This window comes from Grammomys surdaster, unplaced genomic scaffold (assembly GCF_004785775.1).
Source record: "Grammomys surdaster isolate TR1022 unplaced genomic scaffold, NIH_TR_1.0 66, whole genome shotgun sequence".
NCBI lineage: Eukaryota > Metazoa > Chordata > Mammalia > Rodentia > Muridae > Grammomys > Grammomys surdaster.
This window is the reverse complement of record NW_021604568.1, coordinates 654,531-676,316: the sequence shown is the minus strand read 5'-3', so window position 1 is coordinate 676,316 and position 21,786 is coordinate 654,531. Positions and strand designations below refer to the sequence as shown.

Here is a 21,786-nt window from a genome sequence, read left to right as displayed (position 1 = left end):
AAAATTGACATAGATTCTTATTATGAATATGTGACTGGACCACAGAGTAACCAGTGATCAGACATCCTGGATATACCCTGGATATTCGTGGGAAGGCAGTGCTTGGAGAATATTGGACTTGGTAAGCTGAGTAAAGCAGACTGCCCTTCTGAACGTGGGTAGTTCTCACCTAGGCAGCTGGAGGTCTGAGCAGAGTTAAAAGACTGCCCTCCCTCAATTGAGTAATAGGGATTGGGGATTTCCTCCTGCTTAATTTCTTTAAGCTGGGACATAGTTCTTTTCTGGCTTTTAAACTCAAACTAAAACAGGCTTTTCTTCCATCTTGAGCCTGCTGGCTTTCAGACTAGTATATGACCTCAGGGTTCCCTCTGAGAAATTTTCATCTGGAACTGTACCAGAGCTAGCATCTAATGGCATGTACCCATGTCTCATTAGTACTGATGACATTCTGAAAGGGTGGTCTCTCGTTCAACAGGGAATCGCAGTTGCTTGGGTGCTTGTTGAAAATAATGTCACTCTCCTCTCAGAGGTTCTGATTGAGGAAGGCTTGGGTGGATCTAGGAGTCTTCATTTTAATAAGACTCTCCAGATGGCTCAGATGGAGGGGTCCTGACCTCTACTATGTGAGCAGCATGAAGCAGGCCAGAATTGCTTCTTTTCCAGAATGAGATCTAATGTGGACTGCGGTACATAAAGCAGCCAGACTACGTGAAGACTCTTCCAGAAGAGGTGTGTTGGTAAGGAGGTCAGCAAAGGCTAGGGACAGGGTGCTGATGTGGTCTCCATAGTACTCAGCTCTATATAGGAATCCAAATGAAGCCCAGCATTGATGAACTTGAGAATAAGCAGCAAAATCTCAAGGCATCAGGAAGGCTTGGGTCTAGGAGACGGTGGTACTCTTTGCCTTTTCCCATCTTTTGTTTTACTGATGTCGGGCTAAGGAAGCCAAATAGACCCACACAGATAGGATGTTGTTTGGGTATGGATGAATGTACACAGCTAAAGCAAATTCCGTCTGGGGAAATTCAGAAGAGTGAATTCCAGTCTGGTACACAGCATCAACGACTGCCTGAACATCTGTGTAGGGCATCTGGATGGGAAATCCTGTGACCTGGATCAAGGTTAGAACAACACAAAGGTGGGTTACAGTCTTGGAAGTAGTCCGGAATTATCCTAAGCAGAAAGATCACAGAGACCTTAGTGGTGTGGCAGTTGTAACAGTAATTGTCTTTTGTTGTTGAGTGACTGTGATATTCTAGATACAGCATTAAATAAGTCACAGACAACCGTATGAGTTAAGTTCTGTCATCACCCCTGCTCTACAGACTGGAGCACAACCAGGGCTCTTTGATGCCAGAATGTGTGTAGTTGACACAGCACAAACTTGGACCCTCTAAATAACAAACTGCCAAGAAGGAAATGTTGGGGTCCTACACGGGAGGGATTTAAATGGAAATCTGAGGGGTTTATTTAACACCAATTATGTTTCTATGGAGTCGATACTGTGGGATAGTAGTGAAGGAACGAGGAATGTGGGTCTAAGTAGTGTTACATAATAGGACGCAGATGACAGCCACGAACCCCTCAGTCAGTCTTCCATTGCTTCCTGCAGGAGGATTTTTCTCACCCTTAAATCTCCTCACTTGCTTTTCCCATGTGCTGTCGTTTTTTTGAGCTCGCCTAACAAGATTTCATCATTAAAAGTTTCTGATCTGCCACTGTAGCACAGATCTTTGAGTGCACTTGACTGTATCTCTACTGTTCACTGCCTAAGTCCTGGCCCAGAACAGAAGCAATGTTTAGCAATTGTTTACTAATTACTAGAAGTTGAGTGCAATGCTAAGTATAAACTCATTTAATCCACACTACAACCATAAAACAACTAATTTTTACCCCCGTTTTCCAATGGGGTAAAAGGCAGAGATGGGTTAGGTGACTTGACTTCTGTTAAAACCAGTAAATGGTCAAAATAAGATCTGACTACAGGCTGCAGGGTTCAATCTTAATCTGCTCTTGACCTATGTCAATAGGTCAATACCTACTAGTCTGGTATTTTACATAGACACTCCAAGCTTGAAACCTTGGCTTATATTTAACTATATTTTATTTATCTCTCTAATTCCAAATTCTATTAAAAACAACAAGGACAAAGTAAGAACAACTTCCTCTTAATCCTGAATGGATGGTACTCAACTGCTAATAGATCTCACTCTTTCTCTTAGGGAGTTCTCCAGGGAGACATCTAGCTTCCTGGAGGGGAGAGGGGAGAGTCTACGAGCCCAGTGGACTGCTAATGGAGAGCAGCTGGGGTGAGTGAAGGGATGCTGGTGCCAGACAGTAAGAAAAGGGAAGGAAGACTAACAAATGTCTGCCTTGTTTATTTATGGACTTGCTGAATTTGAGATGTCTTTTCATGATCCAGGGAGATGCCAGTGTGCAGATGACAGTAAGTTTCCTGGGCTCCTCTTGCCCAAGAAGCAATGACACAGAATCAGATATATTATTCAAGATCATTCCTCAGTTTCCCAGTTGTAGGGTGGACATCCATCTCTTTTTAAAAATTATCATTTTTGTGTCATAAAACATACAGTTGGTTCTAAGCAAATTCCACTCATGGAATGGTCATTACATCACAACTTTTTAGTTTGTAAGTAAGTAGAATCCAGACTGAAGAGCTCAATCTCAACCTAAATTGTCTACTATGCTTTATTAGATACTTTTACACAGAGGCTCCAAGCTTTCTACCTTGGTTTCTAGCTAACTATAGCTTACTTATCTCTAACACCAAATTCTATTAAAAACATAGGAAGTTAACAACTCCTTCCTATTTCCAAATGAATGGTACCTGCAGACTCCTCCCCGACAGCCAAAGTACCCAACCCATAACAGATCACATCCTTCTTTGTCTCAAAGAGTTCTTGGAGACATCTAGCCTCCTGGAACAGGACATTCTCACTCTTTGGATTTCCAAATCATCTGTCTTTGGTGACCAAGAAAACAGGCATCTCAGAGACAGTTTAGAGTGCTATTATTTGCCAGTTAACAACAGGTTAAAACCAAATGTTATTTGCACATTAAAGTCATATACAAACCCAATAAAACTGCAGAAGCCGTTCCAACTCACTGTCTTCAAATGAAGCAAAACTCCCTGTGTAAAACTCTAGTTTGGGAAGGATTTGCCGTAGAACAGAGGTGCACTGTCGATTCCAGCGTGTTGGGTGCTTAGGCCGCCATTCCATCATCTTACATTTCAGTGCCCTTTCTATCCTACGGTGAGAATGTAGAAATGCAGAAATAACTTGGTGACACAACTGCAGCTATTTAGACTCACTAAATGTCACAAGAACTTTGCCACTTCACAAATGAGAAAGAAACTTTTGGGATTTAGGAGGAAACCAGGCACTGGTTGAAGGTGAAGGTGTGCCAACTATGATTCACACTGATCAATCAGATATGGAGAGGCAGGTTCTTGTTGGCTCAGGAAGGCCAGAATCTTCTATGCATAGCCAGAAATTAGGTCTACTAAGAGTATCTTCCAGATACCCAAATATAAGCAGTTGCTGTTTGACAGCATCTGTCATGTGATTACTGACTGAGACGTTTACCTGTCAAGGCTTATCTGACAAAGGGCATAGTGTTTCCAGAAGCTTGCCTTTACAGAAATGCAGATATCTAGTCTGGCGTATTAGTAGGTGTGTCATCGTTAGGTCAGTTAATTCAGGATGTGGACTTGGAAGGAAGGGAGGCAAGGGACTAAATTTGGCGGTCACTCCCACCCACCCACACTAGAATGCAGTTCCACAGGAGCAGAGGTGTGGACCACCCCTACACTAATACCTGGTGACACCATGGTGGGAAAAGGGAGAAGGGTGTAAGTTGGATCATGGGATCCTGTGAGATGACCTTGTGGGGTTGAGTCTACAGGTTGTCACAGAGAAGCTGCTGAGAGCCTCTTCTTGACTGAGTTTACAATGCAACTTCTGAGTTTAGAGTGTGCAGTGAGTCTCAGTGGGGTCTGGCATCAGAGGGCTTCACCTTCTGATAATGATGCAAGTGGACTCTCAGCACTTAGATATTTCAGGTAGTTCTGGAAGCAGCTGAAATGCAAACCAGTTGGGAAACCTGTCTCTACTGTGTTTATTCCTTGTTTTCTTAAGAACTGGGAAATGAGAACTGGAGAGATGGTCCAGAAGACCCATGTCTGATTCATAGCTGCCACATGGTAGCTCACAACCATCTGCAACTCTAGTTCCAGGGGATCCAACATCTTCTTCTGGCCTCTGTGGGCACCAGACATGCATGTCGTGCACATGTCTATAGCCCCTGTGAAGCTTGATTGAAGCTTTCCATAAGGCAATGAATGTATATATTTGGGGAAGTGGGAAACATCCAGAAGTGACAATGTTGCTGGGTACTACTACTCTCCAACTGATATGTTTTCCCACCACCATGGTCATGGCCATTAGCCTTCTAGAAAGTGTTAGCTCTTACATACCACAGGCCTATCAACTATCTACACTGAGGATATTTCAACCATGGCCAATGATATTCAGAGTTAACTTAGACTATCCTTGCAAGGGCTGTCTTAGTTGGTAGAGGGGCCATTTATCAATGCTGACCCCAGGACTTGGTAGTTCAGTGAGTCTAGGTGTTGTCATCTCTCTTTTCTTGCTTCTGTTGTTGAGTCTAATGAGTGATTTGAGGCTGGGCTTGATGACTAGAAGGCTCCTGGACATGAAATGGGAGGGAAGACACAGTACCTGCTCTTTAGATCTTCTACCATGCTTTTATTGGTATCCGAGTAAACTATCTCTTCAGGCTGAAATACAGACAGCTGAAAGTTAGGAGCAATTCTAGAGACCACCTTTTAAGTACCAGTCACCCCTGAAGTCCTGGGGCTGGAAAACCTGGACCCAAACCAGTCTCCCATGAAAATGCAATCTCAAATTCAATGATCACACATTTCCTTGGATTTCCACACTACTTACTCAGCACGAGGATGGAGCTGTAAAAGATCGCTTTCATGGGTAAAACATATTTGCTACTCTCATTTCTTTTTAAGGCAAGTATCTGGCATACTTACTGAAAGCACCAAATGATCTCACACACTGGTCTCTTGTGCTTATGGTGACTTTGGCAAAGTTACAGAACATGCCTTTGTTCTGAACCTCAGTTGCTTTAATCATTAGAGCAGGAACAGTAGTTATGCCTGCTGCTTTGGATTCTTAGAAGAATTTTAAAATGAAGGAATACATGGAGAGCCTGGCATTTATGGGATGCTCAGTAGACATCAGGTAATGCTGTTACCCTTCTGGCATGGTTTATAACCGTTCCTCTCTGGGTCTATGTTTCTTGTAGCTGGCAGGAACCAATTCTTTGTGCCCCTGTGTACCTGCATATGTGTATGCACTTAAATACACACATTTCATACTCCTATCTCCAAACCTCCACTCTGTATACTCTATCCTACAGTAGGGAGCAATGTTCTCCATGTTGGTTCATTTCCTGTCCAAGGTTGGGTTTACATCTCAAGTTCCTGCCTAATCCTGTTCTAGATCCTTGTGAGAGTCACAAGGCCAGTTTTAAGGGGCTGATTTTCAACAGTCTCTATTTTGGGTTTCTAAACTGAGGAATAGAGGCAGCTGGAGGGATGGGGATGGGTGATCCCCAGAGTGGAAAGAAAATTGTGTAAAAAGGGAACAACACTAGAACCTGTCATGTTTTTAGGTCCCCAAACGGTGGCCCTACAACCAACCCCAGACATGTGAACTTGTTAAAAACACAAATTCTCAACTCTACTTTCATGACAATTGAATCACAAACTAGGGTGAGGCGCAGTGGTCCTTGCTCTAACCAGTCCCTCAGTGATTCTGGTGCATGCTGTGGTTAGACAGCTGCTATAGTAAGGAGCAGACTCAGGCCCATGGTAGAGCAGAGCAAGAAATAGAAGTCTGAACTCCAAACACCTCGAGGGGACTGCAGCTACGCTGGACAGAGCAGGGAGACTGAATCCCTGATCCAGCAACCACTACCTACCCAGGAGACAACTCCCGTGGATTAGTGAATCCCTCGGGTCTGAGAATGAGGCCGACTATGTTGACTTGGTAAATCCTGTGATGGGGCTTTGTGAGCTTTCCAATTTCACCGAAGGGACCTTTCTTTGCAAGAGCTTGAGTTCTTCAAAACTTCAAAAAGGTTTTCTGTTAATCCTTCATCTGGGTGTGCTTGTATTGTACAATGAAACATGTGTTCTTGATCATGTAAAATAGTGGTTATTCAGATAGTAGCTTATTCTGGGATGCACGTGGTAAGGCAGGAGACTGACAGGAGAGAGATACAGCACAATGGTAGTGCTTGCTTTACATACACAAAGGTCAGGGTTCAGTTTTAAACACCATAAAAAGTCAATAGAGATACAAGTTCAGCAATCATGTGTGCCTGACACATGTGTAGCAGAGAAGTGCCTTGTCTGGCCTCAGTGGAAGAGGATGTGCCCAATCCTATTGAGACTTGATGCCACAAAGAAGGGTAATACTTGGGGGCAGGGGAGGGAACACTCTCTCAGAGGTAAAGGGGAGAGGGCAGGGGGTGGAGAACTCTTGGAGGGGGGACCGGGAAGGGGGCAACATTTGGAATGTAAATAAATAAAACAATTTCTTTTTAAAAAGAAGCAAGTTCTGGTCACTTAGCTTGTCACCCACTTTCCTGAGGACCCCTTCCCCACCCCTATGGAATCCCCTCTCTTCTCCTGCTGTGAGCTCCCAAAAACACATTCTTGACTTCTGCAGCAGCAATCATCACTCTGGGTGGCTACTGCTTGGGATTTTGTTGTTGGATTTTCCTCCTTGAAAATGGAAGGTCAAAGAATAGGGGTGTCTTTTACCTTGTGGCAGCTACATCTAACATAACACCAACAGGAAACCTCCAACCCCACCCCCCACCCCCGAGTGGACAAGGAAAAAACTAAACAGACTAAAACAAAGCCTCTAAACAGATTACTCTCTCTCTAGGAGGCAGCAGTACCGCAGCCACTGCTACTGTGGTTTGCACAAAAAAGATAAGCACATTTCCCTTTTTTAAAAATGGCATTTCAAACAGGAAATATAAAAATACATACATATGCTTGATATGCATGGAGAATGTTTAGAAGAATGCATGAGGAACTGATAAGCAGGGGTTATTTCTGTTATTTCTTACAAGAAGTGGGGAGACTTCGAAGGTGGGGAAAACTATATCCCTTGGTATTCTTGACTTTGGCCCCTATGACTATGCCTTTCTTTCACTATTATGGGTTGCTTTGAATACACACACAGTCATAGAGCATGACAGAATGGATACCTACCCAACATATGGCCACTCAGCTATATGTAACCATTGCAACCTTCTGTATTTGCTTAGGTTTTTATTCACTCATTTCTATTTTATTTATTATCTATTTATTTGCAGTACTGAGTATTGAACCCAGGGCCTCATGCATTATAGCTAAATGCTCTACCACTGAACTACATCCCTGGCCCTTACTTTAGATTAAAAAAAAGAAGAAGAAGGAAGACAAGACAGCTCTCTAGGTATATGTAGTTCACAGCTACTGCTCCAGTGTTTGCTTGCATGCTGCCATGCTTCCTGCCACAATGATTAAACTGAAACTGTAAGCAAGACCCCCAGTTAAATGATTTCTCTTACAATGGTTGCCCTTGTTATGGTGTCTCTTCAAAGCAAAAGAACAGTGACTAAGACAGAAACTGGTACCAGGATAGTAGGGTATCTCTGACAGATCTGACTATGCTGTTTTAGGGAGGATTATGGAAGGACTTTGGAACTTTTGGGCTAGGAAAGCCCTTGAGTGTTAAGAGCTCCTTAGCTGTTCCATAGGAGCTTAGAAGATAAGAGTGTTGCACAGAATGCAGATGAGGAAGGTCTGGCTCGTGTCTTCCCGATGTAAGCAAAGGCTTGTGTGAATAGTCTGTGGTGTCTGCTCAGCTGGGGCTGAAGAATCAGCTGTCATTAAGAAGAGGCCAGCACATATATACTACGCTTCTTATTCTGCTTTGTATACTTCTGTTATTGTTCTTTTTTTCTCCCTCCAGTCTAAAGGTAACTTCTAACTTGCATTTGGTATTTAGCATTCCTATAAATGCCTTTATAAATCTATTGTATATAAAAGTGTGTATATGTATATAAGCACATATAGCTACACAATGTGGGTTTCAAACTTCACCAAGTGCTCTTGTACTTTGCGCATTAATTCACATCCTCTTTATTTTTCTTCCTATAACACTTTTTATATCTATTCTTCTTGCTATGCAGAGCTCTAGGCCAGTGCTTCTCAACCTTGGCTGGAAATTGTAGTTGGGGAGCTTGAAAACCTATTGATATGCTGACTCACTGATCCTTCCCAAGGTAATAACATATAGACTGAGAACTACTGCAAACTTATTCAAACATTTTCCACCTTTGTAGAAGAACTCATTGTATGAGTATTTCACAAATCAGGGACTAATTTCTTCATTGGGAACTGTTTCCATTTCCTTGCTATTTCAAATGAGTCTTTACTGACCCCTGTGTTTTTCTAACCTGTGCATATTCTCTAGGGCACACAGCTACATGTGTTCAATTGGCAGATCACAAGTTGAGCAAGTTCAACTTCATCATATTATCAGGCAAGCTATACCTCCACCATTTCTCTGTTGTTTGTTAACAGGTCTATGATTACACATCTTTATTTCTTAAGTGATATTCCCCCGATTTTAAGTGAGGCTGAACATTTGAATTTCTGCTTCTATGAACTGTCTTTTGTCTATTATTCTTTTTTGTTCTCTCTTTCCTCCTCACCACCCTCTTCCCTTTTCTCTTGGCTCACAGCTTCTAGTTTATGGACTCTGTATTGCCTTCACTCTGCCACCCTGTGGCCCTCGATCCAGAAAGTGCTACTGATCTCAGCACAGATATGCTCAGCCATGACATTTACTGGGTCAAGACAAGTCTCCTCACTCCTGGACACCAGGTCTTTTCCCTCTCCCATCTTATCTCAAAAGTAAATGTAGAGAGAGCTCCATCATAGTCTGGCTGCCGGAGGGATGCCTGCTGTAGCTTGATGACATGGTTTGAGACTTTGCTGCCATCTTTGCTGTAACCCCACCAACTGGTACTTTTCTGTCCCATTTTTATTCTGTAAGATAATCACTGTGGTTTGGAGTCCAGAGAAGCACTTTTACTTATCATTTTTATACTTGACCATCACCAGATATGAAAACCTGCACACCATCTTGAACGTTCTGTGTTGTCTTTCTGATGGGAAAGGTTATAAGACCTAAATAACATTTGAGATGACATTCTTTTTCTCAAATTATTTTTTTTCTGCAGATACAGGAAAGGCATAAAGGTCACCCAAACATAAGCTAGATGGCAGAGAAGATTCATTTTAGGTGAACATTGCTGAATAATTCAACAATTGGGCTATCACAACTAACAAAGATTAGAAGCAATAGTAATACTCATGCAGATATTCCTGAAGGAGTCTTTACCTGTACACTCTGGGCTTTGGTCCCCTGAAAGTTTTTTGGAAGCAGCTGTTTCCAGAAGCTTTCTTTTGAATAGTCAAAATTTACAGCCATTGGTGTATTATTTTGTTGAATATTAAACCAGACCTATGAAAACATTAACAAAAGGATACTGTAAGCCCACAGGAACACCAGACTACAGCAGGGAAGGGTGATGCAAAATTTTACATGCTTCGGTGGCCAAAGCCAAGGGGATGTTTGAGGGAGAAGCAGATTCCAGGGCTCTGGAAGGGCAGCATTAGCCTGGTAGTGTCTGGCTTTAAGGGCAAAAGATGGGCTAATCCCTGGCCCGACAGACTAGTGGGTACCATGACTTCAAAGTTCCTGGGAGACTCTAATGTTTACTCAGGATGACTTGAAGACATAACTCAAGGTTTTTTATTCATATACTTACATTTTTATCATTGAACAAACAATCTACACTTTGCAAGGGACAAAATGGGTCAAACTGCTTATGACATTGTCCCGTTGATGGATTCCAAAGCAAACACTCGCCAGTTTCTTGAGTTAATACGTAAGCCACATGGCCCTGCATAAGAAAGAAGATTCATCACACATTGTATTTGTTGTCTACCTTCTATATATAGAAATTATAATTATTCTGAGTTGTAGTTTTCTTTGGGTTTAAAAAAAATTTTTTAAGGCCAAAACCAACTTAACAGCAAAACAAAACCAAACCCAAACAACAAAAACAAAAATCAAAGTCAAGAAAGTTTCAGAAATCCTCAGATCCAGGTAGTATACAGATTTAAATAAGATACTCTGTGAGCTAGTGACATGGTTAGAGGTTCTGTAGGTGTACTGGCATCAGTAAAATATGTCATTCTAACAAAATCAATATGCTATGGTGACTTTCTAACACAGTCTTAAAGCATCTGTAACAAGGTCACTTTTGTCTAATTCACACAAAACGGCTGTGGGGACTCACTTTGTTAGCAGACACCTGGAGACTGAACACCAGGCTGAGGAAGATAAACTGGCCTAAGGCTGAGAGGGAATCATGAAAGGAGTTTAAAATCCACTAAATTAAAACTGAGAGAAAGACTTGGAACTAAAAGGTAAAGTATACAGGAAGGCAGTGTAATAGATAAGAAGCCTGGGGCTGGGGAGTATCTTAGTGGGCAGACACTTGCCATGGAAGGCTAGTTAGTGACCTGAGGGACATCCTGGGGGCCCAAGAAAAAAAAACAAGGAAAACTCCAGAGTGCCCTCTGACCTCCACATGTGTGCCCTGGCATGTCTCCCTGCCACCTATACACATACACACTAATAATGATAATAAATATTTATTTAGAAAAGATAGTATTAGTCATGGTGCCAGTGAGGTGGCTCAGCCGGTAAAGGCCTGCTGGCCTGGCCACAGGAACCTGCGCAGGCAGAAGGAGAAAGTACTCAAGTTTTCCTATGACCTCTACATGTGTGCTGTGGCATGTGACTCCTGAATAAGAAGTACAATTTTTAAAGGTTTTTAAATGGTTATTATTTTGCTCTACATGTATCTTCTCGTGGTGTTGAGACTTTCTTAGTGCAAAAATAAATAATGCCAAGTAATGATAACAATATTTAACATTTATTGGTTATGCTAAGAGTCATGCTGATTTTTCTTCTTTTAATTCACTCTCAATTCTGAAGGTAGGAATGTTTATTATACACCATCTTCAGTGACGAATCGGAGTTTAAGGGGCTAAAGTGACAGGGAGAAGCAGCATTAACTTCCGGGCAGAGGTTAACAGGATGGAGAGGCAAACAAAGCTGAGCCCACGCCTGAACGAAGCTGCCGACTTTAAACCCAAGCCAGTCTCCACATCGCTCTGCCCAGCTTGAAGATGTCCCTCCGTCTCTACATCTCTGGCCCAGAGCACTTGGTCTTCACTGTGCCTCTCCGAAGTGAAGGGGAGGCTTCACCCCAAACCACCAACTGAGATGGAACCTGCCTGCTATGGAGTTCCTTTCTGGATCAAATGACAGTTATCTATTGAGATCTTATTAGTGCCACCTACTGGCACTTACAACCAGAGTAGTGGATCAAATGGGACATTAACAAATTTGACAAATAATAAGCTATAGCAAGGGATCTTGGGAAATAAGTCATATTATAGTAACAACAACAACAAAAAAGGCAAGACCGGAAATGTTGAAATATGGCCAGGCATCCATGTCGGGCAGCAGGGAGGGTTATCTTCAGAAGTATAATGTAAAGTGTTAAAGCCTGGGGAAGCAGAAAAGACACTATTAGAGTGTTTGTTCGAGCCTTACAATGTAGTTTCTGAAGCCAGATGGTGGTGGTAGGTGAGAACAGCTACTGCACCATGCACGGGATGCTACATGACCTCTGACGTCATTCACTGCACATTCGCCACAAACAGCTGCTGTCATATGATGTGATTTAATATTCCCGGAGTCCATGTTGAGAGCACCATTTTACAAGAAGAAAAGTAAAATCTGGTTTTTGCACTACAGAAATGTTGGTGCACCAGTGTTACTCTCGAGTCACAAAAGCTTGCCCATGAAGCTCTCTGGTTAGCTACCAGACAGGCAGCTTAAGTCTGGTTGAGTTCATACTTTCCCAGCACTTACTTCTAGTACCGAGGTTCCCAGGATCACCAATGCCTTCTTCCCGAAGTACAGAAAGAAATTACAGAGAAGTACGGCATGCTCTTCTTTATTTCCAATGGCCAAACTAATGCAGCACTGGGCAAGAAAAGGAACAAGAATAACACAATGTATTCTAAAAGGAGGGGAGAGGAAGAGGAGGAGAGAGGAAAGAGAAAGGTGAGTCCAGTAAGTGAGACGTTCAGAGCCTTACACTCCCTGCAGTCCACATTATCAGGCTGTTAACACAAAAGCAAAGCAGAAAGCTCTGGCTTTGATTAGGTGTAAGAAGAGAATATTAACCTGGAACACCAGGCCACTCTGATAATGGGACAGTTGATACAATTATTATATAGAGTGGCTGGCCAGACAACTTATATCCAAAATTAGATATTTCATTGGAGACAAATATACTGCCCTGAGCTTCCAAGGGAGCGTATGGGATAAGGAATCACACAGGATCTGGGGGGAAAGTGATATTTTGGGCCTTGGAGCTACAGTCTGTCCTGTACCAGTACAGTATTTGACTCAAAGAAAGGAAGAGATACAAGTTAAATGATGTCTAATTAGGAAGCACAATAGAAACTCCTTACCCTACAGAGCTAGACAGATGAGCTGCAGGTAAGAGATCAAACACAGGATACTGAGTAAGAGCGTATGACAAATAGGATTGGGTACAGCAAGAAAGGCAGCCTGGTGGCCTGTGATCGCATCAATGTAAGTATGTTTTGTTTGGTCCTTAGACATTGTGTGTGTGTGTGTTGTTGTTGTTGTTGTTGTTTTGAGTCTCTGTCTGTTCTAGAATTCACTAGGTAGACCAAGCTGGCTTCAAACTCAGAGATATTTGCCTGCCTCTATCTCCTAAATGCTGGGATTAAAGGCATGTGCCACTACTCCCAAGCCTTGGCCCTAGAATTTTTTAAAAGAAAACTTTTGTGTAAAACTTTAGATTTCTGGCTTCTGTTGAAAAAATTCTGACTATCTATTAGCAACATTGGGACTACATGTTCAAATGGTAGCTGTCAGGCCTCTCGGGCTGTCTAAATACCCAGAAATGAGCTTACACTGAACTGTAAGATTTCTGGCACTAAGATAAAAGCCAGAATTTCTCAGGAACTTATGAAACTGGTTCCCTTCTGCCAAAAGGAGTCATTTCCCTTACTTCTAGTAAAAGGGACACTTGGCTTCCTTGTGGTGCCTACCAGGATATCAAAGTCCATGCTGGCCTCTGTGTTCCCTCAGTATCACAAGCACCTGTTACATATTGTAAAGTCCATGCTGGCCTCCTAGGCCTCCTCATCCCCTCCTCTACCCTCCCTCCAGCTCCTGGGCTTCCCTCCCCACTGCCATTCATCCCAGCTATTCCCTCTATTCTCTCTGTTACACACTTTCTCTCTCTAGCTCTTGCTGCCCCCCTCCCCATCTCTTATTCCCACTAACTCTCTCTGTTTCACTGTTTTCTCTCTCTAACAGCTGCTATTCTCCCTCTCTCGCAGATAGCCCTGGCTGTGCCCAGTCTGCTGCCCATGTTCATTCTACTTCTTTTTCTCTCTGCCCTGGGCTCCTTCTGTCCTCTCTTTTAAATCTACTACAAAACCAGTGATCATATCATAGAGCAGTTGGTCATGTCAGCAGTTTCTTTACTGTGCCCACTGGGCTACAGTAGTGATCTGCTGTTGAGTGGCAGTGATAACAGGCAGATGAGACACATGCTTTCTGGTTTATGACAACCTGGGGACAGAGACAGAGAGGGGAGAGAGAGAGAGAGAGAGAGAGAGAGAGAGAGAGAGAGAGAGAGAGAGAGAGAGACGCCAGGGAAATGGGGTAGAATGAGGAGGCCAGTGAACTTGCGGTAGCAACTGTTTGTTCAATTGCATGGAGACATGAGCGCATAACGAGAGATACAGCCACACCAGTGTGCCCTGGCTGCCCCTGACACTAGATGACAGGGTTCAGAGAGAAAGCGTAATACTGCACTGCTGACATTCCCACAGAATAGAAATATTCATGAAGAATGACTTTGACTTTTGAATAGAAAATCACCTTAATGACTTATTTTCATAAATGATTATGGAGCAGGCAAGTATACATAAATTATCAAATACTTTCTGTTGTGAGGTCTCTACCAGACTGCTAAGACACGGGTTTATGCTGATGGAAAGCCTTTATAAGCTGGCCAGCTACTAGATTGGATGCTTGGCATCCCAGTGTAGTCCTGAGCCTTTTTAAGAATGAGCTTTTAAGCACAAAAACTATGTTTTGGGTCGACATACTTCAGTTAAGAATAGTTAGCCAGAGTCGGAACTACAAAAGTCAAAAGGCAAGGTTAGTATATTTAAAGACTTTATCAGAACTATGGACTTTGAAGGATTAGGCCTTTGTTTTAGTTTTGGCAGGTGGTGCTATGTGCTGAGTTTTACAGCCTGAATGGCTGGCCCTTCCATCATGGAGTCAGTTGTGCTAAGGTCTCAAGGCCTGCTAAGGTCTGGGGCCCTGTTCCATTCTCGTATTTCACAAGTCAGAACACTACATAAGAAGTGCTACCTTAAGAGGAAAGACAAGTGAGACGTAGTATATGTTTTTAACTATAAAATGTCATTTCTTACCTCTGATGTCATCCATATGTCCGAACCATCATTTTCATCCAGCGTCTCTGCCGCAAAAGGAATCAGAGATACAAATCGGGCGATGAGGTCCTGGAATGATAGTAACTGACACTCACTGAGCATGCTCACTGTGCAGCACAGCACTTTATAAGCATTTTCTCTTCCAGAACACACTACAGGTCTCTCTCAGGGGACAGAAAGAACAAGCTTAGAGTGATAAAATAACTTGCTCAGAGTCACAAAAGTTATATGCTATGTGAGCCTCTAGGGATTGGACCCAAACAGCCTGACCCAGAGAATACTTGTCCGGCATTATGTTTTACTGTACTAAATTATTAAAATTTAAAATACTATTAACACTGCATATAAATGTATACTTTATAACTGGTCAGCATTTTTTAAAGGTGAGAAACAATGAAGACTTGACTTGCTTTTAGTTCAACATCTTTCTGAATTCCTTTTCTTATAAACTTGCAGAAGCTGCTGCAGCTGGAAACAGAGAGAGAGATGTGACCTGCTTCCTCCAACACAAGTTAAACTGAGGATGTCCCCTTCCCACCACAATGTGGCAGACTAAGACACAGAGGCCAGAAAGGAGAAAGAACAACACACAAGAAGTTCTTTGACATTTGAAGTGATGTGTAACAGGTGTCCATTGCACAGCCATGGGATTTTTCACTAATGACTTTATGCAGTTACATCCCATGCCCCACTCTGCTCAACAGGTGCCTGAGAGAACCCTTAGCTCCAGGACAGTGGGCCTTAAGACTGACAAGCAGGAAGAAACCATGACAGAAATGCATAGTGCAGTAGAAAGCAACCTTCCTGAATTTGGACTTTGATTTTTTTTAGGTCAAAAGGTCCTGTTAAGAGAGCTTTATAATTCACAAATGACATAAATTCTCCAAGGACAACCAATCACCTAGATTGATACCCAAATAAAAGGTGCAGCAGAGCCCAGTGGTAGTGGTGCAAGTCTTTAGTCCCAAACTCGGGAGGTAGGGGCAGGAAGATCTTTGCGAGTTTGAGGCCAGCCTAGTCTACATAGCAAATTCCAAGACAGCCAGGGATACACAGAGAAATACACACACACACACACACACACACACACACACACAAGATACTCTTGATTCTTTATAGGTTTTCTATAATCTCAATGAAACTGCTAAAAACAGTAACTGAAAGAAAAATTGTCACTTACAAGTGTTGCATTTGAGTCATGAAGAAATATATCCAGAAGTTGCTGAGGTGGATTCAATGCCTTGATGTATCTTGTGACTAAGATGTGTATCCCTTCACCATTAAAAACAGTTGCCACGACTCTTCGGTTGGGAAACATGGCCTTACAGTTCCTGGTAAAAGTCTGTGCTCGCTGTAAAATGTCTATTTGGTCTGAAAACTAGAATCAGATTTAAAACAGTTCAACACTATGCCTTCCCCCTTATAAAATAAAGGAAAAGCCAATGTTTCCTTCTGATAAATTTGAAATTTCTGCTGGTCTTTAAAACAGTTTACACTTTTTGGATGATCTGCTTTAGAATAATTCAGCACGAGACCTACCTCATCTACTTTTGGATTGTACGTGACGTATGATATCTGAGGTTCAATTGTAGCAAAAATGTTTAGGAAGGTACATTCTTTTGGGTTCTGTCCACTGCAGTCTTCTCTAGGAGGGATGTAAGTGTTACTCCAGGTGTACCCGAGCAAAATGGATGGGATGTTCACTTGAAATGTCCCACTAATCTGAAAGAGCACAGGATGAGAATCAGCTAAACCTATATCCCATACCAGTCTTCTGCCCAGGAGAGCCTTGGCTTACACATGGATATAGGTTCCTGCCAGAGAATGACCAGGCTTTCTGAGGTAATCAAGGGACACTCTTGACACCTTAGGTCCCTGATCAATATGTGTTACTTGAAGAGAGCAAAAGTAAGAAAAGGATGGACCAAGGAAGCCAGATAGCACACCACAGTGATGAGCGCTCTCAGAAAATCTCCTGTAAGAGGCAGGAGGGATAGCTCAGTAGTTAAGAGTGTGTGCCATTCTTCCCGAGGACCTCAGCGCTTGTGTTGGGTGGCTCACAACAGCCTGTGGCTCTAGCTCCAGGGGATTTGATGCTCTCATCTGGATTTAAGTGCGCATACCACATGTATATAGAACCCAAAATAAAATAATTCTTAAAATGAGAAAAATCTAATTTAGGCTCAACAACAATGCTAAAAGGTCATGTTGTCTTGTGCATTTGAGTCTGGAGTGGGAGGGAAGTGTAAGAACAAGCCCCACAGCCCTGAGTATAGCAAACCCTGCGCCTCTGACCACCTGGATCTCTTTGTCAGTAACACGTTTTATTATGGCCTCATGTGATTGTCCATAATATCTTTCTATCTTCCAACTACTATCTCCTCTTTTAAAAAAAAAAATGGCAACAGTTTCAGTTAATACCATGACAGAAGGGCTGTGGTCACATCAATAAAATGCAAGCAGAAGTCTGGATGGTTGGAGAACCTCTTCCCTGACATGGAAACTGGCTGTCTTGTTTCTCCCTGCCTCCTATCATGGCATAGCTATGAAGCTAGAGTTGTAGTGAACAGTTTGCAACTCTGAGTACAAAGAGGACAGTGGAGCAGAAGGGACGTCCTGGAGCAGCTGGCCCTGGCATCTGAACTTCTTTCCTGGAGAGGTTAAGTATACCCCTGACTTACACAGCTGTGGTTAGTTTTTCTGTTGCACCTGGCCTAATCTGGTCCTAATAAGTGGTTCATTTTTACTCAAATGCCCTCAAGTACTTATGAAATTCACTAAAATACTTCAAAGAGTCAAACAAGTAAAGGAAAAAAGTCACAGAGACATTCTTCTCTTACCTATCACCGAACTCTTGAATCCTCATTGCCCCGGCAGCTCAGGCATAGCAAGGTCCTGCTGCTCTGTACCCTCAGAGAACTCATCCCATACCACCACGGAAACACTATAGCATCTCACACTGCACCAAAATGAAATTCACCTCTGACTCTTCAAATCCTCAGTGTCTGGCAGAGCTTCTGGGATTTCGGGTACCCTGCGTAAGATCTTTCCATAAGGAACCTAGGCCAGAGTTTCATACCTGCTGGTCATGCAGGCTTGTGCTGTTGAATCCAACAGTTGAGCCCTGCCCCCAGGTTCTTGCAGTATCCAGTCTCATCATCAACCTGACATAACTGATAGCAAAGCTGGAAAGATGAAATTCTTGGTACCTGGATCTGGCTTTACAAAGGCCTTCATGCAAATACAAATTTTGCTTCAAGACTTAGGACTTTAAACACTTTAAAAATGCAAGAAATAAGTTTATGGATACCTCCTAGAGATGATCACAGCCTGCAAGCCCTCTCAGACCCCACAGTACTTGGTAAGAGTTACTAATCTTCTAACCTGGCAGTAACAGAATCTGACTCAAAAACACCAGAAAGTGCTTTTATCAGACAGAAACAAATCTTGGGGTAATTAGCAGAGAACTTTTCTGTTACCTCAGGCTGCTGTAGAAGGGCTGAGAAAGGGAAGCTGATGGAGCCCAGCCAGTTCTTTTGTATGTATGAGTGAGCACTGCAGCTCTTGAGACAGTGATCCTGTTAAAGCAAATGTAAGTTAAATTCACAGAAATGTTTCCTATAGGACGAATATTTTTATAAACTCATAGGTAACTATGACAAATCAATCTCTTTTTTTGTTTTCTCTCCTCCCCTGTCTCTCTCTCTCTGTGCATGCATATGTGCATGAGTGCATGTGTGTGTATATGCGTGTGTGCGTGTGTGTGCGTGTGTGTGTGTGTGTGTGTGTGTGTGTGTGAGAGAGAGAGAGAGAGAGAGAGAGAGAGAGAGAGGGAGAGAGAGAGAGAGAGAGAGAGAGAGAGAGAGAGAGAGAGAGGGAGGTATCTTGATGCAGTTTGTATGCCTATCTCATAGTGTGTGTGTTGTATCTGGATGCATCTTACATGCCTGTCTCAATGGGTGTTCTCTTTCACTCTGTCTTACTCCTTTGAGCCAAGTAACTGAGACTGACCTTGAACTGTGAGCTTTTACCTTGAAAGTGCTGGAGTCTGATCCTGAGTCACCACACCAAGCTACAAATTTTATTTTTAAGATGGCCAATTTGACGACCTGTTTGTATCAGTTAGTGTGGGTCAGGAGGAGGCAGATTCTCAAAGAGTCAGTTTGACATTTTCAAATGCTAACATTTCAGCACGCAATCCTTACAAATCGAAATAACCCTTTCCTCTTTGTCTTAGGATGTGACTTCTTTGTAACCTAGCTTGCCCAGTGGGCCCTCCTCTTTTTATTAGGGTCTGTTAAAGGGCAGCCATAGAGTGGGACCAGCGACTCCATGAAACTGGAGACTAGGAAGCAAATGATGATTGCTTATGCAACTAAATGACACAGCTCAAAGTTAAAACTAGAGGTTTATACTGAAACCTCTCAAACATTTAAAAATGTAAAAGCATCATATTTAAAAGTCAGAGACTAAGGAAGAATATATAATTAAAAGCATACACAGAAAATAATACAAGTTAAAAAATAGTCGATACTCAGAAAATGTGCAGACCAAGATGATTTGAAGATGAGGTCATAATTTAAGAATGTTTCTATCCTTCAGGATTGAGTCAGAAACAAAACAAACAAACAAACAATCCAACCAAATAAATAGATACTGAACACACTTGCCCAAATAAATTCAGAAATCCTGGACACAAGTACATTAGAAGAATATAATAAACCTCCAAGCAGAAATAAAACAGAAAACACAGAGTGAAATATAAAAATTCAAATAGTTAGCGATTTTTCAAAAAATTGAGAAGTTTTACGGAATTCTAAATTTTAGGCACAAGGGCCAGAGGAGGAGAAAAAACAGAAACGTTAATCAGTTATCGAGACACAGGCTAAACAGAACCCAGGCCACTCCAGCGTATCAGCAACAAGTGCTGGCCATCCTGCTGACAAGGACCCATGCAGAAGCAAGTCTCTCTGGTTACGGACTATCCTCCTGCCTCAGCTTTTCCTGCTTTCTGTAAACCCACCCCTCTCATCTACAGCCAATGTAAGTCCAGTGTACGTGGTTTATGCTCCCCTAAGCCACATTTTCACAGGTCTTCTTATTTGCAACTGCTGTCAGGTTTCGATGCTGGCAGTGGAGGGACTTGTCCAAGGACCTCATCCTTGGGACCGGAAGCTGCGATAATAAGCTCCCCACCTTTATTTCAGAGCTCTTTGATCTCAAAGAACGTGGGTGTCCCTTCCTTTGGGAGACTAAGGTAGAAGAATCATGAGTTCTACGTCAGTCTAAACAACAGGTTAAAAAAAAACAAAACAAATGCAAGGGGCTGGAGAGATTGCTCGGTAGTCAAAAGCACGTGCTGCTCTTCCGGGATCTGAGTTCAGTTCCCAGCACCCACACCAGGCTGCTTACAACCATCAGTAACTACTAACTCCAGTAACTAACTCAGTCCAGCTTCAGGGGAGCTGACATCCCGCTGGCTTTGGTATACACACGCACACGAACGCTCATGGGCACATGAGTAAACAGTAACATAAATCTTTTTAAAAACAGACACAAACAATGTAATCAGGAGAAAACAAAGCACTTGGATGAAGTGAGAAATGACAAGAGGCTAACAGAGTATTAGAGATGATAAGACACTAGCAGTGATGTGCTAGTGATGTAAAGTCTTTCAAAAGAATCTTTCCTTCCTTCCCGTCCCATCTGTCTCCTCCCTCCACTGAACTCTCCACTCCTTCCTCCTCCTGCCCTCCTCCTTCTCTAAGCATTTAAACCATCATCTGAATACTGGATTCATTTACTTTTGTTCTATGCCTATCTGGTTTATGTCATAGTTGTATGTAGCCCAGGTTTCAAGCCTCGAGTGCCTAATCCTGCTCCAAATGCTGTTGGCAACAGCTCTGCCACCTCTAGTGTTGAAAATCAGTGTTGTGTTGGTGAGATTTGTAAGTCCTCAGGGTTCTGTTAACACATAAGCTAACAAAAGAGGGATCTGTGGGGAGTAAAGATTTGATAACTGGAAAATAATGTAGGAAAAAGGAGCCTTTTAGCAAGAGAATAATGAGAAATAACAACCCAAACTGTCTTTCAAATGGGGGCTTGCTGCTGTGGGATGTTCTCCAGAGAAGATTGCCTGGACATGGGTGTGAGCCAATAGAAAGTCTAACAGCCAGCGACTACGCTGAGTGTTAGGGATCCATCCCAGTGTAGCCCTGAACCTTCTTCAGGATGAGCTTTTAAGCACAAAAAACATACTTCAGTTAACAAGAACACTACTTAGTGTAAATCCTTGGATGTGAGCCATCAAGAGATTGCCGTTGTAATGTGTTACCCTCCGTCTTTATTAAGAATTCACTTACAGTTTTAATGTGAATGCACACTCTTGAAAAGCTGGATTGAAGACATTGCTGGTAAGAATCAGTACTGTTTATGGTGATCTAACCCTGAGCTCTGTGCTGCAAGCTCTCATCCACATTCTCTGACCTAGAGCCTCCATTCCCCTAGGCAGAACTGTCTGTCCCTTCAACAGAACTGAGAAAACAAGGCCAGTTCTTCAGGGCATTTGTCTTCAGCTTGGCCATTTCTACTTCCTCTTCCTGTTGTTCCTTTTACAAGTTGGTCGTACACACCACACCAATCCTTTGATAACATTTGTCCCTTTCCCTTTTCCCTGGCATTCTAAATTCTAAAGTATGGGTGTCTGATTTTTTTTTATGCCATGTATGATGTCATCTACAGATGGGTTGGACCTCATCCTAGCTCTTCCAGGATGTGTGTGGCCTATGGGTCACAGGTTGGACACACCCATAAGAGAAGGCTCACCTAAAGGGCTAAAATACTAAATAATACTTCTTTCAATGTAGATTTACATAACCCAGAACATCTGCTGACTTTTATAATGGTCCTTCTGTTCTAGTCATTACAGAACACAGCACATGTAAACGGCTGGACAGTTTAACTTGCAGGAGTGTAAGATGTCTGTCTAAACAGAACTTCAGGAGACA

The 21,786-nt window shown here is 42.5% G+C and overlaps 1 protein-coding gene across 1 annotated transcript in view; it reads right to left on the bottom strand.

Annotated features, from left to right (window-relative positions):
- Positions 1 to 922: 922 nt before the first annotated feature.
- Positions 923 to 21,786, bottom strand: part of Cc2d2b (coiled-coil and C2 domain containing 2B) — a 75,234-nt gene continuing 54,370 nt past the window's right edge. The window contains exons 25-34 of the mRNA XM_028773204.1: positions 18,259 to 18,357; positions 16,319 to 16,501; positions 15,960 to 16,157; positions 14,759 to 14,848; positions 12,138 to 12,251; positions 9,955 to 10,089; positions 9,525 to 9,647; positions 4,761 to 4,819; positions 3,093 to 3,267; positions 923 to 1,111 (exon numbers count right to left, since the gene is read on the bottom strand). Coding sequence (XP_028629037.1) covers positions 923 to 1,111; positions 3,093 to 3,267; positions 4,761 to 4,819; positions 9,525 to 9,647; positions 9,955 to 10,089; positions 12,138 to 12,251; positions 14,759 to 14,848; positions 15,960 to 16,157; positions 16,319 to 16,501; positions 18,259 to 18,357 — 1,365 coding nt within the window. The remainder of the gene's footprint in view (positions 1,112 to 3,092; positions 3,268 to 4,760; positions 4,820 to 9,524; positions 9,648 to 9,954; positions 10,090 to 12,137; positions 12,252 to 14,758; positions 14,849 to 15,959; positions 16,158 to 16,318; positions 16,502 to 18,258; positions 18,358 to 21,786) is intronic.